Source organism: Myotis nattereri, assembly GCF_964212035.1.
Source record: "Myotis nattereri genome assembly, chromosome: 18".
Classification (NCBI taxonomy): domain Eukaryota; kingdom Metazoa; phylum Chordata; class Mammalia; order Chiroptera; family Vespertilionidae; genus Myotis; species Myotis nattereri.
In genome coordinates this window covers 36,814,148-36,833,241 of record NC_138093.1, presented here as the reverse complement: position 1 = coordinate 36,833,241, position 19,094 = coordinate 36,814,148, and the positions used below count along the sequence as shown (strand labels likewise).

At 47.1% G+C, this 19,094-nt stretch overlaps 1 protein-coding gene across 1 annotated transcript in view; it reads right to left on the bottom strand.

The window, feature by feature from the left end:
• Positions 1-591: 591 nt before the first annotated feature.
• SLAMF9 (SLAM family member 9) overlaps positions 592-19,094 on the bottom strand; it is a gene marked incomplete at its 5' end in the record, with an annotated part of 87,412 nt that continues 68,909 nt past the window's right edge. Inside the window, 3 exons of the mRNA XM_081113302.1 lie at positions 592-1,223; positions 1,605-1,877; positions 2,665-3,006. Of these exons, the coding sequence (XP_080969428.1) occupies positions 910-1,223; positions 1,605-1,877; positions 2,665-3,006 (929 nt within the window). The 3' untranslated portion in view covers positions 592-909. The remainder of the gene's footprint in view (positions 1,224-1,604; positions 1,878-2,664; positions 3,007-19,094) is intronic.

Below are 19,094 nucleotides of genomic sequence, written 5' to 3'. Positions count from 1 at the left end.
GAGTCACAGATTAAGTAAATTAGAAGAAATCTCTCACTTCTCTCATTTAAAATGTAAACACTCTGTATATTAATGGGGAAGGTGATAGGTGGTGGTAAATAATACACCACCACCACATTGTGAAGTCTCACTTCTATCCCCGAAGGCAGGCATGAGAACACGTGGGCTGGAAAGGGGGCACCTGGAATGGAAGAAAGCCGGAATTTTAGGGGAAACCTGGAGAGGAAGGGAAGGGGGCTGGAGGGAGCACCTGGAGAGGAAGGGAAGGGGGCTGGAGGGAGCACCTAGAGTTGAAGGGAAGGGGGCTGGAGGGAGCACCTGGAGAGGAAGGGAAGGGGCTGCAGGGAGCACCTGGAGTTGAAGGGAAGGGGGCTGGAGGGAGCACCTGGAGAGGAAGGGAAGGGGGCTGGAAGGAGCACCTGGAGAGGAAGGGAAGGGGCTGCAGGGAGCACCTGGAGTTGAAGGGAAGGGGGCTGGAGGGAGCACCTGGAGAGGAAGGGAAGGGGCTGCAGGGAGCACCTGGAGAGGAAGGGAAGAGACGCAGGCTTACCAAAGCCATCCAGTGAGGGACCAAACAAGCTTCTCCAGAATGGCAGTCATCTGATTCAACTTTATTGCCAATCGTCCCTGGGAGGGTAAGGCCCTTTGTACATCCACCCTCAGCCCTTTGACAAGTATAGCCTATGGAGAAGGAGGATTTCCTGGAGCTGGGAAGAAACAGTGGTCAGGATGGGGGTCCCCAAGGGGCTATCAGGCCAGGCAAGGGCCAGGCTTCTCTCTTTCTCTCTCTCTCTCTCTCTTTCTCTCTCTCTCTCTCTCTCTCTTCAACTTTATTTTTTAATATACTTTTATTGATTTCAGAGAGGAAGAGAAAGGGAGAGAGATAGAAACATCAGTGATGAAAGGGAATCATAGACCTCCTGCACGCCCCCGACTGGGGATGGAGCCCGCAACCCGGGCCCGTGTCCTGACCGGGAATCCAACTGTGACCTCCTGATTCATAGGTCGACGTTCAACCACTAAGCCAGCTGGGCCAGGCTTGTCCGTCTTTCTCAGTCTCAATCTGTTTCTCCTGATTTTTTTCATCCTTGGTATCTTGCATCCTTTCTGGCCTCGAGCGAGCCACAGCCCCGTGGCCAGAGTTACCAAGAGCAGGAGGAGGAGCAGTGCCTTGACCAGGAGGCAGAAGGAAGCGGAGGCCTTCTCTGAAGGGTGCCTAAGATCTGGAACAGAAGAAGGGAGGAGGCAGGGGGAGAGGGGGGCTTACCAAAGGGAAAGGTGAGTTGCAGACACCCACCCCAAATCCCACAGGGGGGTCAAGTTCAGTCAGCTGATGTGCCTTTGCAAGTGTCTCTTGAAATACTTACTCTATTCACAAAAGCTCAGGAACTGAGATCTGGGGAGCAATCTCAAGCTGAGCAAGAGTCTAGATGAGACCTTCGGAAGTTGGGTGTTCTAGGGAAAGAGGGGAGCCCCCCACCCAATCCAGGGGTCAAGTCCCTCTGGGAGAGGGTTAGGTTCTAGATTCCATGTATTCTCTTGGGAAGAACTGATGAATGAAGGTGGTGGCCTCGAGGCCCTGCAGTAGCTCAGGGTCCTGGTACCTGCACAGAAGGGCCCAGCAGGGATGAGATAGGAACTCATGTTGCTGACGGGGTTGCTAGCCCTGCAGGTGTAGGAAAGGGCATGGTCCCCGGGCCTCCAGGATGTGCTGAGGACAGAGCCTTCATGTGCTGTGTCAACACCATCCTCCCGGGATATCCAGCTGTAGGTCACGTCCAGGCCGGCCTGCTCTACAGAGCATGTCAGGGACATATTACAGAGACCGTCCCCAGAGATCTCAAAGTTCACAGTGATGGAAGGCTCCGACAGCCGTCCTGGATGAAGGAGGAACACAAAAGCCTGCTAGGTCATCAGGGCTTGGGTCTGTTTTCCTAAGTTCGTCAACACTGGGGTCTGGGTGCTGTCCTCTGAGGGCCCCTCCACCCAAACAAGTAGGCAGAAACTAACAAAACTCGGCCACCGTACAACCCGGGTCCCCAGGCAGCTGCGGAGGCCGGCAGGGCTGCCTGTGGCATCTTCCACTTCCCCTTTATACCTTGCCTCTCTCTCACGTTGGCACCCACCTTCCTCCAAACCCCACTCTGCCTCCTCGAGCCCAGAACATACTGTTACCCTCTCAGGAACATTTATAGCTTAATCAATGTCTTAACAAGATCCAAGGTAGAATATCAGTCAATGTCATGGGCACTAAGAAGGAACTTGCATTCAAGTAGCGAGGAGTCACTGATTAGTAGCCCTCAAATCACTCAGAAGGATAAAAAAAAAAAAAGGCTCAAGATGGGAGGTGCATTCACACACCCCCGCCCAGTGTGAAATCTCACTGGGACAGAAGGTCGTCTAGAAATCTCCCACAAAGCCCGGAGCGCTCTGTCAGGCCCCTCCACAGCAACAGCCTCCATGCCCCCGTGCTTCGTTGCTCCAGGTCACTCCACCCGCGGCAGCAAGGCAGCCCAGATGCTGGGGCTGGGTACACTAGGGACAGTCTACCTTCCAGTCCCAACCCCTCAAGTCATAACCCCAAGCCCAAGACCCCTCCTCCTCTGCATGGGAAGCCCAGGAAAGCCAGCGAAGGCAGGTGTGCGGTTCCCAAACTAAACTCACGGTAGATGCGTAGGTTGTACTGCTGCAGGCTGGCGATCTGGGACGTCCTCAGGTTGACTTGAGCTTGGTAAGGCCCCGAGTCCTCCCAGCTCAGATTGCTGATGTGCAGAGAGTAGCTGGGACTCGGGAAGCTCACTCGGCCCTGGTAGCGAGGGTCGGTCACCGTGACGTTAGCTAAATGTCCCTCTTTCGTTGGCACCACAATAGCCAGCGTTACGTGGGAGGACCAGATGATGTGCTCAACCTCTTCGTCAGGTGGTATTTCCAGGGGGAGACTGATGGACTCCTGCAGGACTGCGACCACTTCCTCGGGATCCACGCCGTCTCCAGAATCTCCTTTGGCTGCAGAGAAAGGAAGGAAAGGGGTGCAAACAGACCAGCTGGCGTATCTGGGCTGCTGAGACTGGCAACAGGGCTGTGTCCTCACTCTCAGTCGAGCAAGTGCTATGGCCCTGGACTTGTCCTTCAGCTGCCTCTTCTGGCTTTAGCTTTCTGCTCAACTTGACTTGAGTACCTACCAGGGGTCAGATTCCATCTGTGCCCTTACTCTCCAAATTTGACCTCCTCTGTTTGCCATCGGGGGCTACTCTCCCTTCCACATCTCCAGGCCTCCTCTTCTCTTGGCCCTGCCCTGAAGCCATCCCCTATTCCTCTTCCCTCCAGAAGAGCTGAAGCCTTTGGCCCCAAAGAAAGTGACTTGCTAGCCCCAGGCTCAGCCGATGAAAGAGGGTGAAGGGCACACTCCTGTCCCCGCTGCAGTGTCTCTCACCTTCCTGGAGCAGTGAGAGCAGGAGCAGCCACGGAAGGGCCCCCATGTCTGCAGCCTGGTGCCCAAGGCTATGAAGAAAGCAAGCTGTCTGCAAGTGACTAAAGACAGTGACTATTTGACAGTCCTGAGGAGAGGGAAATAATTTTCACCCTAGCTCCAGCCCCTAACTTCCTCCTTCCTCACAAAGCCCCTCCCCCTCCTTCTTGGGAAGATGTCTCTCTCTGAGCCTCATTGGAAAGATGGTTTGCCCATTGATTCATGTCTTGCCTATCAACTCAGCTCAGATCCCACTTCCTAAGTGAAGCCTTCCTAGACTCCCCACCCACTGTGTTTCCAGACACTCCCCCTCCACCCCTCCACCCCCCCACCCCCCCCACCCCCCCCACCCCCCCACCCCCCCACCCCCGCAACCACCAGACATACCACCTCTCCCAAACTCTTAGAAAACTTTCTGTCTAGCCTTGGCAGCTCCTATGTAGCTGTGATCCTTTGATCTTATAAACAAACCCCATCTTTTTCTGGCTCCCATGCTAGACACATGTAGCTCAACTGATATTTTTGGAACAGATGAATGAATGAATGAATGAAGTCTTTCTATTTCAAGTTAGTTATATTCCCAATTGAGCAATTATTCAGAGGAAGAAAACTTGGCCCTCTTTAAAAAAGCAATCTGGCCCTGACCGGTTTGACTCAGTGGATAGGGCGTTGGCCTGCGGACTGAAAGGTCCCAGGTTCGATTCTGGCCAAGGGCAATTACCTTGGTTGCAGGCACATCCCCAGTAGGAGGTGTGCAAGAGGCAGCTGATCAACGTTTCTCTCATCGATGTTTCTAACTCTCTATCCCTCTCTCTTCCTCTCTGTAAAAAAATCAATAAAATATATTTAATAAAAAAAAAAAAGCAATCTGTACCCGATTGCTGATCCAATTGTTAATGTTACAGAAAGACTTTAAATCATTCTGTGAGGATATAATGTGGATCAAATCAGATTGAGGGGGAGTGTAAGGAATAAAAAATATCTCTGATGGTCAGAGCTGTCCAGGACGCACGGGGTGACCTTGGGAGGTAGTTTTGGCCCCTGGTGTTCAAACTAAGACCAGACATTCACTTACTGGGATATTCGGCAACATCTCTGGCATTAGATGGTGTATAGATGTCGATGTGAACAAAACTAACTTCATCTTTGTACCCCAGAGTTTTCATGCTGTAATGTTTGACCAACCTGACTTTCCTTAGCAAGCATATCAAAGATTTCTAGTTGATGATGATCTGTATTCCTTAAAATGTAGCCATATTTTCTCCTAAAGTAGAGGCCAAGTTACCTGCTGAACCTGAAAGTTTAAGTGTGTGTTGTCTCAAAAGCAAGTGTTTCAGAAGGATGGACAAAGTTAGCAACAGTTGAGGTGACAGATCCCAGAGTGGTTCCTACACACACACACTCTTCCCTCAGCTTCTCTCTTAACCATGACTTGTCTGCTCCTCTTTCCTGAAATCCACCTCCTGGGTTGCATGTCCCTTGCCTCCTTCATGCTGATTGTTCTCAAAATGCAGGTTTTGTGCTGTCTGCATCAGAATCACCCGGAGCGCCCTGACGATGCTAATTCCTTGGCCCCACTCCAGACCCAGGGAAGCGGACAGGGGTACCAGGGGCAGAGGCCTGCAGGTCCACCTGCTTAGGAAGGTCCTGCCGTGGTCGGCAAACCGTGGCTCGCGAGCCACATGCGGCTCTTTGGCCCCTTGAGTGTGGCTCTTCCACAAAATACCACGTGCGGGCGCGCACGTACAGTGCGATTGAAACTTCGTGGCCCATGCGCAGAAGTCGGTATTTTGTGGAAGAGCCACACTCAAGGGGCCAAAGAGCTGCATGTGGCTCACGAGCCGCGGTTTGCCGACCACTGTGGGGGTTCACTGTGTTTGAGAATGCCACACTGCGGGCTCCTCCTTTCTGCTGAAGCAGAGAGGAAGTTCCCCAACCGGTCACGCCTTTGTCTCCAAGCACAAAAGGTTTCTTTCCCCCTGAGTAGAGCTGTGAGACAGCTGCCTGCTGAGCTGGGCTTCCTAGACCCGAGAGGGGCTTTGAGTCTTTCCTCCTGGGAATCCACCAGGACTGGGAGGCAGTGGGGGGGGGGGGGGGCGGGGGGGGGAGCAGGTGTGAGGCCAGGAGCTTCAACCGAGATATCAGCCTTTATCCCTTGTTAGATGCAGGTGCTGAAAACAGGGTGCTGTTGCTCAAAGAAAATAGAAGTTTATAACCTACTGATCTTGTCCAACCCCTTATTTTACAAATTAAAAACACAACAGCCCTAGCCGGTTTGGCTTAGTGGATAGAGTGTCAGCCTGAGAACTGAAGGGTCCCAGGTTCAATTCCGGTCAAGGACACATGCTTGGATTTTGGGCTTGATCCCTAATGGGGGTCGTGCAGGAGGCAGCCAATCAATGATTCTCTCTCATCATTGATGTTTCTCTCTCTCTCTCCCTCTCCCTTCCTCTCTGAAATCAATAAAAATATAAAAAAAACAACAACAAAAACACGAGAAGCAAAACCCAGAGGTCCAGGTGGTATAAGGGCTTTTCCAAGGCCACAGAGTTTAATGGCAAAGCTGAGGCCCAAACCCATGTATCCTGGTGTTTTGCTGGCAGGACTTTATTTGATTAAACTTATCTGGAAGGTAACAGAATATATCTGCTGATGTCCCAGCACATAGAAAACTCTCAATAAATGTTATGATTATTGTTAGTGTTGTTATTAATTTTATTTGCATGCATTTGTTCTTTTTCATTTGTATTTGAGACTGTGGGGTGTGCAGAAGGCAGCCAATCAATGATTCTCTCTCATCATTGATGTTTCTATTTCTCTCCCTCTTTCTTCCTCTCTGAAATCAATAAAAATATATTTAAAAATAAAAAATATAAATTGCTAACATCCCGTGGAAGCTGGATGAAAGTTATACAGAAACTGTAAAAAAAAATTTTAGTTAAAAAATAAACTAGAACCCAGCTGTGGCTCAGTGGTTCGACATCGACCTATGACCCAGGAGGTCACAGTTCAAGTCCCAGTCAGGGCACATGCCTGGGTTGCAGACTCGATCCCCAGTAGGGGGCGTGCAGGAGGCAGCCAATCCATGATTCTCTCTCATCATTGATGTTTCTCTCTCTCTCTCTCTTTCTCCCTTCCTCTCTAAAAACAATTTTTAAAAATATTTAAAAATAAATAAATAAAACAAAATGTTCTCACCAGGGAATGCCCCCTTTCCCTGTCAAGTTTCCCAAAGAGCTAATCTCTTATAAAGACTCTGTGACTCCCATGGTATCACTCTGCTCTCTGGGTCAAGTCCTTCTTCCTAGAGGCCAGAGTGGCTGTCTGGAGTCCTGACCTCAGAGCACTGACGGTGGCTTGGAGTGTAGACCATCGGATTGCGGGCCAGGGTCTCCTGGGCCTGAGATGTCCCCCCTCTCTGAGAGGAGAGCAGCCTGGTAACAGAACACCAACAATGGCCATATTTTCTCCCAACCTATGAAAATGGCCAAAAGATGGGGAAGGCCTTGGGGATCCCCCTGGCCTGCTAGAGGAGGAACTAGAGCAGGGATCCTCAAACTTTTTAAGCAGGGGGCCAGTTCACTGTCCCTCAGACCGTTGGAGGGCCGGACTATAGTTTAAAAAAAACACAACTATGAACACATTCCTATGCACACTGCACATATCTTATTTTGAAGTAAAAAAACAAAACGGGAACAAATACAATATTTGTATTTGCATGTGGCCCGCGGGCCGTAGTTTGAGGACCCCTGAACTAGAGGAACCGAAGGAGAGATTGGGGATCTCAGAGCTGCTGCATTGGGAGGGCCTAGTGAGGGGCCAGAGGTATCGCTCTTTCACAAGCTCACCTGATGAGGTGTTACCTAAAGGCTCTGCAGTCCAGCCCTTCCTTTAGAACAGTGGTTTCTGAACTTGAGAGAATATCTACACAGCCCTTTCCTCAAAGGAAATATTACAAGAAACCCAACTTGTGAAATAGATACAAATGGACTTTTCTGGTGGAAGCTGGAGGAATCCAGGGACATATAGGGAGGAACTGGACTGTCTGGCATCGGGACAGGAACTTGGGGGAGGCTTTCTCCCAGACAGGGGTGCTCCCAGGGGTCATTGTTCCTAAGCTGGGACCGCCCCCTTTGCAGAGCTGACTGGCAGCCATATCTGAGTTTCCATCTGCATGGCCCCGCACTGTTTGCCCCTGAGTTTAAGCCCCAAGGCAACTTCTTGGAGCCCTAGGGTTCTGTGGAGCTCCTCTGTTGCGGACAGAAGGCAAAGAAACAAGGCAGCAGGAGCAGGTGGCATTCCAGGACTTCCACCCCCATTTCCAATAGGCTGGTGAGAGTTTCTTCTATCTACATATTGGGCTTATAAAAAGATTTCCTGTGGGGAAAACCTCCCTTTAAAAAAAAACAACCATCCTCCTCTCTACTCAGAATCCTTTAAAATCGTGTTTATTACTCACTTTGTAGCCTTAAAACACAAAAGAATGCTAGATGCTCCGATAAGTAACCAGGGCTTGCTCTGGCAGAGGTCCTCAAAGTGGGGTGGGGGGAGTTTGCCCTCATTGAGAATCATTAGCCTGTTGATGTAAGAAGTGTCTAAAACCTGTAAGAATTTTTATGAGTTAATTTGAGCCAAACTGAACACAATTGTCAGGAAACAAAATCTCAACAGATTGAGAAAATGCTCTAGAAAATGGCAGTTTTGCACTTTATGTTGTATATTACAATAAAAAAAGGAGGCATAAATGGGTTACATGAAATCCATTGGTGATAGATTAGGGAGGCGGGAGAAAGCAAAGTGTGTGTGGGGGGGACCTCTGCGACTGGATAAAAAGTAAAACGATAGACATATACATCTTTTACATATGTGAGTACAGGATAGTTAATAGTTGACAACAATCTATATATATAAAAGCCTAAGCGACCGAATGACTGGTCAAAGGGTCACTATGATGCACACTGACCACCAGGGGGCAGACGCTCAACGCAGATCAGGCACGAGCCTCTCCAGATTGGGACTGATGGGGTGCAGGTGCAGCAGGGCCAGGATGAGCAGGAGCTGCAGGCAGGAGCAGCTGGCTGCACTGGACTGCCAGTTTGGGCCCAATCCCCACAGGCCACGCCGAGGGACTCCACAGTGCACGAATCTGTGCACCGGGCTTCTAGTACATGATAAAATGATAACAATACAATGAGGGTATTTTTGGTCTCTGTTCTGGTGTGGGTTTTGTGCCCTGAGGGGTCCGGAAAAAAGGAAGTTACCTTGACATTCCAAAGGTCTGTTATCCTTGATGCAAAAAGACAATAGACGGGCTGAATTAAGGTAAAGGTTGACTTTTGTCAAAGAAGATTCTAGCTGGAACATGACTACCCACCATAAACTGCTTTAGTTTAAAAGTTTTAATGTCAGACCATCTTATGTGGTTACTTTAGGTCTCTGAGTTTGTAAGGCACCACGCAGGCCTTCCCTGAGCTTGTCAGCTTTAGTTTGTGGCCCCTTTTCTTCCACACAAAGTAGGAATATTCAAGGGGACTCCAGAAAAGATGTACCTTAAGGATACAGTTTTCTAGCATCACACAATGTCCTCTTGAGAAAATTGGTCTCTCAGTGGTTGTTTCCCTGAGCAGTCCTGTGGTTGTGTTACCAGAGAGCCACCCAAGTCGGAGGGGCTCTCTCCTCCTTAGCTCGTGTCATGCCCATGAGAAAGAATTCAGATGAGTGACAGAAAAGTGTTGAAGCAAAGTAAGCGAATTTATTAAGAAAGCAAAGCAAGCAAATTTATTAAGAATACAGTTGGGGAGCCAAAACCGGTTTGACTCAGTGGATAGAGCGTCAGCCTGAGGACTGAAGGGTCCCAGGTTCGATTCCAGTCAAGGGCATGTGCCTGGGTTGCGGGCACATCCCCGGTGGGAGATGTGCAGGTGGCAGCTGGTCGATGTTTCTCTCTCATCGACGTTTCTAACTCTCTATCTCTCTCCCTTCCTCTCTGTAAAAAATCAATAAAATATATTTAAAAAAAAAAAAGAAAGAAAGAATACACTTGGGGAAAAGCAGGAGAACCAAGATGGCAGCATAGGTGAATGCGGGTACTCTCCGCCTCCCACAACCACATCAAAATTACAGTTACAATACAGAGCAACCATCATTCAGAACCACCTGAAATCTGGCTGAATGGACGTCCTACAGCTAGAGAAGTAAATGAGAAAGTGCATGGAGGCTGGTAGGAGGGGCAGAGGTGTGGAACTGGCTGGTCCGACACTAACATGTGGAGTGTTACTTTTTTTAAATATATTTTTATTGATTTCAGAGAAGATGGGAGAGGGAGAGAGAGGTAGAAACATCAATGAGAGAGAATCATTGATTGGCTGCCTCCTGCATACCCTCCACTGGGAATCAAGTCCACAACCTGGGCATGTGCCCCTGGCCAGAATAGCACCAGGGACCCTTCAGTCCGCAGGCCAATGCTCTGTCCACTGCGCCAAACCAGCTAGAGCTGGAGTGCTTTTCATCAGGAGGGATGTCTCCAAGGCCTACCGTAAGAAACAGCTGTCTATCCTTTAACATTTCCCCTCAAGTGATACTATCCAAATGCTCTGGGAGCTTGAGGGTCAATGGCCAGTCTTCCGTTTCTACTTCCCGCTGATTGAGAACATGGAGCTGGTTCTGGATGGCATCACTGTCCCCTTTCTGGGCAGGTGGGGGTTAGGGTTCTGTATAGAATTTTTCAGCAGCCAGGTCTAGGCCCTCAGCAAACGGCAGCTCGTGAGCCACATGCGGCTCTTTGGCCCCTTGAGTGTGGGCCTTCCACAACATACCGACACACTCAAGGGGCCAAAGAGCCACATGTGGCTCGCGAGCCGCGGTTTGCCGACCACGGGTCTAGGGGGTTGAGCGGTATGTTCGAATATCCTTGTTGGACGACCATTTGTAAGCAAACTGTCTCTAGCCTGGAAGTTATAACATGGACAAGGGTATTAATAATATAGGGTCCAGAACAAAGTAGGAGAAGCAGGGAAGCCAGGGAGCCTAGAAAGGGTAGCAGCCAAGGGCTCCATGACCAGTCGCTGGACCAGGAAGTCTACCCTCAGGACAACCTACTTTCTTTCTTTTCTTTTTTTTAAATACATTTTTAAATATATTTATTGACTTCAGAGAAGAAGGGAGACGGAGAGAGAGATAGAAACATCAATGATGAAAGAGAATCATTGATTTGCTGCCTCCTGCACACCCCCCCACTGGGGATCGAGCCCACAACCCTGGCATGTGAACTTGACCGGAATCGAACCCGGGACCCTTCAGTCCACAGGCCAACGCTCTATCCACTGAGCAAAACCAGCCAGGGCTAACCTCCTTTCAATTCTATATTACCATACACTTTCCCCCCCAATTTAATTAGAATTCTTAATTCTTAGAAACCTTAATTTTTAGTGACAACTAAAGGCAGTATACTTCATAACTTTCAGAAATAGGCTTTTTCATTGGCAAATACACTCACATTTCTTTCAGAGGCATAACAGAGATAACATGAATCATTCCTTTAGTATGTTTAAAAGTGAGCTGTTTCCTTCTCTAGATTCCTTGACCATTTTCAGGAGGCTGGAGAAGAATGTGTGTGGGGGGTGTGGGGGAGGCGGGCGTGGATTTGGGAAATATCTGGCTTGTGCAATCCGGTGGCTTCCGTTTTAAAGCACCATTTCCCCCTCGCATGGAGGTGGGGCAGTCGGCCTGCTGCCCCCGGAGCCTGAGCGGGGTTTTGGGGTGGCATTCATTTCCCAGCTGTTCCCAGGACTGAAGTGCTCCTGGGCCTTCAGAAGGAGGACTTAGGAGGATTTAAAAAGATTCGTTTTTATAAACTTTCCTTCAATTCCCTTAGCCTTGTTTTTATAAAGACCGTATATCCTCTCAGCCAGGAAATTTAGGGTTTGTATTCCGTGTTTGCTCCCTAATTCTTCAGTAGGAGAACAGATTAATAGGTCATCCATATATTGGATGACCCGTCCACCCACATATTGGATGACCTGTCCACCCCCGTCCAGTGATAGGTCTCTTAAATCCTCTGCCAGGGCCTGAGCAAATAAGTGTGGCCTATCTCTGAACCCTTGGGGGAAAACTGTCTGTGTAAAATGTTGTTTATGTCCCTGGTCGTCTGTCCATTCAAAGGCAAACAAGAATTGGCGATTTGGGCCTAATGGGATACAAAAGAAAGCATCTTTCAAGCCTAATACTGAGGACCATTGAGTTTGAGAGGGAATGTTTCCCAAAATTGTCTATGGATTTGGCACTATGGGATGTATAGGAATTACAGCCTCATTGATAGCTCGCTCACAAATCTTGGACCAACCTATATGTTCTATCTTTTTTCCTAACAGGTAGGACAGGGGCACTGCAGGGGGAATTCAAAGGAACCAGCAGCCTCTGAGCAAAGAATATTGTAATAACTTTTTGTAGGCCTGTCCTGCTTGGGGATTTATAGGATATTGCCGTTTATTTGGAAATTTGTTAGGATCCTTCAACCTGCTCATGGCCAGCTTTGTCCTATGGGCTTGGCCTGAAGTTCCCATGGCCCAGACCTGGTGGTTAAGTTCCTGATCTCCGTCTAAATTTATTTGAACTGCTCCTCTTTTTACAAGTAACGTCATCATTGGAATGAGACTCTCAGTGTCTGTTGAAAACAATCGCTAAGGTGTGGGTGTGTTTTTTTTAAATATACTTTATTGATTTTTTACAGAGAGGAAGGGAGAGGGATAGAGAGTCAGAAACATCAATGAGAGAGAAACATCGATCAGCTGCCTCCTGCACACTCCCTACTGGGCATGTGCCAGCAACCAAGGTACATGCCCTTGACAGGAATTGAACTTGGGACCCTTGAGTCTGCAGGCCAATGCTCTATCCACAGAGCCAAACCAGTTAGGGCCATCAGTAAGGTTTTAACTCTGCTTAAAATATCTCCTCCTAACAATGGAGTGGGACATTCTGTCATAACTAGGAATTGGTGCACAAAAGTAGTCACTGAGTCAGCAGAGAGCATCTCTGACGTTGGAGAAGTCCTAGTCCAGGGGTGGGCAAACTTTTTGACTCGAGGGCCACAATGGGTTCTTAAACTGGACCGGAGGGCCGGAACAAAAGCATGGATGGAGTGTTTGTGTGAACTAATATAAATTCAAAGTAAACATCATTACATAAAAGGGTACGGTCTTTTTTTTTTTTTAGTTTTATTCATTTCAAATGGGCCGGATCCGGCCTGCGGCCGTAGTTTGCCCAAGGCTGTCCCAGTCCCTCTCTGGAGTGCTTTCACTTGATGAAGTGAGAGGCGCATTAAGGAAGCCCACAAGGCCAGAAACTGAGAATAGCCTCTAGGACTGGAGAACAGGTGCAGCTGACATTAAGAAAAAACTGGGGCCTTCAGTCCTACGCCCACAAAAAAAAATGGATTCTGCTAACAACCTGAATGAGCTCAGAGCAGATTTCCCCCCAGTTGAGTCTCCAGATGAAAATGCAGCCCAGCTGACACCTGGACAACAGTCTCGGGAGACCCCGAGCAGAGCAGTCTGCTGAGTCATGTAGAACTCGTGACCCATGGAAGCTGGGCTGAGCTGCTAACTGTGAGGCAAATTGCTATGCAGCAATAGGAACCTCATCCAACGTCTGCAGACTTTGCAGGAGGCAAATTAAACATCGTGTTAAAGTCAGCCATGATATTCCTTTAGGAGAGCTGGCGCTCACAGCTAGGTTTTTCCTTCTGTGTTGGAATTTATGATACTAGTTGAAGTAGGTGACTTTCATTTAGAGAACGTGTGGTTCAAAATGCACGTGTTTTTAAACATTCGGATCACACTCCGCACACCAAGATGCTCATACAAGAAAACTGAGATTTATAAAGAAGGGAGCAGATCTGTGTCTCCCTCCGGCCCTCATTCTGGAGTGTGTATTCATTAAATAGAAAAGCAGGTGGCAATACCCTTGCTATTGACACTGCTCTCTTGAATTTACTTATTTAGTTAAACAAGTATATAACGTCATTCTACTTTATTTGAGTGTTTGTGTTTGCATTTTTTTAAATTAATAAGACCTGTGATCAATTTTGAAAGTTTTTTTTAATATAATTTAAGACACCTAGTTTAGCCAAGACTACATTGATCCTGCCAATAACCCATTAATGAGAGAATTGAAACTCTCTTTCAGGAGGGAGCTGCAGCAGAACAGAACAGGAGTATTTCCTTTGGTCTCTGAGTAAGATGACAACACAGGTCTGGGCGCAGATCCTTCACCTTCATGCCGTCCAGGAGTGATCACCCCTAAAAAGTGAAAAACAGTATGTCTGTCGCAAAAATGGCCTGTAACTTGGAACTCGGCAAAGGAATTTCTAAGTGTTCTTTCAGAGAAGGCTAGGCTTGATTTCTATTGATTATGTTATTTTACAATACTTAAGAAATTAACTTCTAGCTTTTTGTTCAATAAAAATGTAATTTATTGTCACGTAGAACATAACCTCAAATGGTACCGTTTTTTGGCCTGTAACACTTTAATCTGTTTTGTATCTAACCCAGCAATCTGAATCTAACATATCTTTATTAAATATTGCATGGTGTCCCAAAAAATGTAGATACACTTTAACAACTGATAGCCCAATTTTGAAAATGAAATGTATTTTAATAAACACTGCCTTTATAATTATTCAAAGTGTGTCTATACATTTTCTGGGACACCCTATAGAAATTCAATTTCTCAAATGTTCTTGAGCCAGCTTTAACATTTCACTGGTTCCCACATTAATTCTTGAGTTAGTTGAATAAAATTTTTTATTTATTTATTTATTTATTTATTTATTTATTTATTATTGTTACTCCTCACCTGAGGATATTTTTCCATTGATTCTTAGAGGGAGTAGAAGGGAGAGGGCGAGAGAGAGAAATGTCGATGTGAGAGAGACACATCATTGATTGCCTCCTGCACGCACCCTGAGGAACGTTCCCTTGACCGGAATCAAACCTGGAACTCTTCAGTCCACGGGCCATCGCCTATCCACTGAGCCAAACTGGCTCGGGCAACAGGGTTCATTTTGGTATTTGTGTGAGAGATAGGCTTTTATCTTTCTTTTTCAATTATACTTTGATCAGTGTCCAAAAAAAGAGTGCCAACCACATGCCAGACGTTAATACATTCACACTAGATCAGCGGTTCTCAACCTGTGGGTCGCGACCCCTTTGGGGGTCGAACGACCCTTTCACAGGGGTCGCCTAAGACCATCCTGCATATCAGATATTTACATGACGATTCATAACAGTAGCAACATGACAGTTATGAAGTAGCCACGAAAATAATTTTATGGTTGGCTCACAACATGAGGAACTGTATTTAAAGGGCCAGAAGGTTGAGAACCACCGCACTAGAGGAAGTTCAGATAGGACCAGATGGAAGAAGGAACTGGGAATGACTTCCACCTCTCCTCCTTGAAGAAGCATGAGCCTTTCATCTTCCCCAAGCTCTGCGATCAGAGAAGAGAACATCTTGAGATTTGCAAGGCAAAGGTTGGAGACGAGGCCAGGCCCTGGGGCAGTCCCCGGCCACGGGTCCCTCCGGGCACGAGCAGCCACTGCACACAAAGCAGCAGCAGCAGCCATGCAGAGCCTGATTCCAAAGCAACATGAGTCATGTCTCATTTCCGTGTGGCACCACCATCAGCAGGCTGGGCAGAGACGGGTCGGTCCAATCCCTACTGTGCAAATAGCCGATATTTAGAAAATGTTAACAAACACATACACTAAAAGTAGATTTCTATCTTTGCCAAGAGTGAGGGTTTTTCTCTCTCACACCAATCACTTCTTCGACTTTCTGACACCAACTGGATGCCTTATCATTCAATTCAATTCATTTCTGACACTAAGTACATGAAATTAGCATCAGACTCCACAGTTTCAGGATCAGCCCCATATGACTGACCTCTCGTCAGATGCCAGTCTTAAGGATGGGGTCCCCAGGTTGCTCCCACTTCTATCCATCTTGGCTACAAAGTCAGGGGTTCCCAAACCCTTGCCCTTCAACCAGGTTCTGTAATTTGCTAGAACAATTCACAGAACTCAGTAAAAATTCTCTATGTAGTGTTACCACTTATTATCGTTAAATTAATTAAACAAGGAGTTCATTAACTCAATCTCCAGTCCCTCTCAGTTCCCAGGAGGTTGCGGGGAGGAGGGGCAGAGGTGCAGGGTGGAGCGAAAAGTTTCAAGTTTCTAATCCTGCCTTAATCTTTCTGGCTCCAGCCCCAATCTTGAAGCTATCTAAGGGCCAGCCAAGAGACACCTCATTAGCAAAATCTCAGATATGGTTGCAAGGGCTAGTTATGATTAACAAAAGATCCTCCTATCATCCTATCACTCTAGGACAGTGATGGCGAACCTATGACACACATGTCAGAGGTGACACACGAACTCATTTCTTTCGTTGATTTTTCTTTGTTAAATGGCATTGAAATATATAAAATAAATATCAAAACTATAAATCTTTGTTTTACTATGGTTGCAAAGATAAAAAAAATTTCTATATGTGACACGGCACCAGAGTTAAGTGAGAGTTTTTCAAAATGCTGACATGCCGAGCTCAAAAGGTTCGCCATCACTGCTCCAGGAGCTCTGTGCCAGGGACCAGGGATGAAGATCAAATATTTTTTCTTATTCTACCACACCAAAGGGTCCAGACAAATTCACCAGGAAGTCAAGCACGTGACTTGTGACCTGATACATCTAAACAAGTTATAGTCTCCTTGTAAGTGACAAAGATTTTTGTATTTCATCCAACTATATATTGTCCACAAGAGGCAAACCTAAAACAAAGTGTTAAGCTCAGATGTTTAAAAATAAAAATATGGAAATAATATCTTAAGCAAAGGAGAACTAAAGTCCTAAACTATGAAACAACGTAAAGAATCTATATATAGCCCAGCCGGGTGTGGCTCAGCAGTTGAGCGTCTACCCAGGAACCAAGAGGTCACCGGTTCGATTCCCGGTCAGGGCATATGCCTGGTTGCAGGCTCAGTCCCCAGTAGAGGGTGTGCAGGAGTCAGCCGATGAATGATTCTCTCTCATCATTGATGTTTCTATCTCTCCCTCCCTCTCCCTTCCTCTCTGAAATCAATAAAAGTACATTTTTAAAAAATTAAAAATTAAAAAAGAATCTATATATATAAAAACCTAAGCGACTGTTATGACTGAACGACCGGAACAGCTGGTGGTCAGTGCACCCCCACAGTGGGAGCGCTGCTCAGCCAGAAGCTGGGCTCACGGCTGGCTAGGGCAGCTACAGGGCGCGAGCCTCTCCCGCCTCTGTGACGGTGCTACTTGAGTGGCGGCAGCAGGTGTCTTTGGCACTGCTACCTCCCTCTGGGGGATGTCGGACTGCCTGTTTCAGCACCATCCCCACAGGTGGCCTGTGGGGATCAGGCCCAAACTGGCAGTCTGACCCCCCACCCCCCCCACCCCCGAAGGAGTTCTGGATTGCAAGAGGAGCAGGCCAGGCTGAGGGACCCCACCCATGCATAAATCCGTGCACCAGGCCTCTAGTAATTAATAAGAACCAAGATCTGCAATGAAGTTGTGTTTGTCATAAACCTTTAGTTTCCAAGCAAGGGGAAGTGTCCAAAACACAATTGCTGTGGAGACATGGTCAGTTCCTAACTGATCAAGTAAGCCAGGGGTCCTCAAACTTTTTAAACAGGGGGCCAGTTCACTGTCCCTCAGACTGTTGGAGGGACGGACTATAGTTTAAAAAAAAACTATGAACAAATTCCTATGCACACTGCACATATCTTATTTTTAAGTAAAAAAAAAAAAAAAAAAAACGGGAACAAATACAATATTTGTATTTGCATGTGGCCCGCGGGCTGTAGTTTGAGGACACCTGAAGTAAGCAAACAAATCATGTAGAACCTCTGACAAAAGTCATTGCTGGGTACATTATCAAATCTGAAAACAATAGAAAACAACACTATCTTTTTAAGTGCCTATGGAATAGTTTTTAAAGTTGATTACACAGTAGACCACCAAAAACCCTAACTAAATTCCAAACCCAGAAATTACACACGACTACATCCTATGCCACAATATAATAAAACTAGAAATTGGAAAAATATGTAAACAGAAAACCTCTCAACTATTGGTACGAACACATTCTTCAAAATAACCCATGGATCAAAGCGGAAACCAAAACTGCAATTTACAGAACCCGGGGGAGATAATGATGGTGGCGGCCCAGTGAGCGGCACGCAGCGGAGACAGCCGCACAGCGATCAGAGCAGCTTCGGAGTGTTCATGGAAACAGTAATTAGCATTAGTTGAGTGCTTACTCTGTGGCAGACACTGTGCTAAGCACTTTTACAAGCAGTTCCTCAGAACCAACCTGAAATGCTTTTATTAGCAAAGACAGAAGTAAAAATGTATAAAGAACACAATTCAAGAAGTTAAAAAGAGGAACATTAAATGAAAGCTTAAAATCAGAGCACATAATTAATAAGGCTCAAAGATGAGCCCGAGCCGGTTTGACTCAGGGGATAGAGCTACGGCCTGCGGACTGAAGGGTCCTGGCTTCCATTCTGGTCAAGGGCACATGCCCGGGTTGCGGGCTCGATCCCCAGTAGGGGGCGTGCAGGAGGCAGCCGGTCAATGATTCTCTCTCATTATTTTTTCCTCTCTCATCATTGATGTCTCCATCTCTTTCTCCCTTTCTCTTCCTCTCTGAATCAATTAAAATATATTTGATAAATAAATAATAAAAGATGGAATTAATTAGAAACCTAGAAAAGAGCAGAACTGAAAAATGAGCCACAGAGGTTGTATGTGGCAGAAGCTATTGCCCTGTCCCTTCCCACTTTGGTATCTTCCAAAAATATTCCAGTGTCAGAGCTACATCCCTTTGCAGGATGCATTGCTTGTTCTGATACTGTGGTATATGCCTTTCTGCTTGTGCCCAAGGCAGGCTAGGAAGCACGAGGGAGTGAACACCCTGACACCCCCACCCGACCTCCTCACATAGGGGCTGTGTAACACCACTCCACACGCCCTCAGGGGAGGAGGGACCCCTCGGAGACATGCTTTCCTCCCCAGAGCCCTCAGGACCCCTTCCAGGCCCTCTGTGGTGTCTGGCTGAACAACTCATCCTCCATTGGCTGCCCGTTGTCCCGAGTCACCGCCCTGCTCCCCCGCTGTGTCCCCTGCGTCACCCGAACAAACTCCTTGAACGCCAATCTTTGTCTCGGGGGAAGATCCAAACTGTACATTGAATAAATATCCCAAACAAACAAAAGTCTGTACCTATAGCGAGAGAAAAAAGAAAACAAAAATGCAACAAATTAGGAAAGATAGGTTATACCTACAGATTAAAACTACACATATAGAGGGCAAATTTAGAAGTAAAACCTCTGCAAAACTTTATGCCAACTTTTTGAAAGTCTTAACAAAACGGTAAATTCATGGGAAAGTATAAATGATCAAAATTGACTCAGAGAATATAGGAGGTCTAAAAAGACAAACAGCCCTAGCTGGTGTTGCTCAGTGGATAGAGCGTCGGCCTGCGGACTGAAGGGCCCCAGGTTCGATTCCAGTCAGAGGCACATGTCTGGATTGTGGAGTCCATC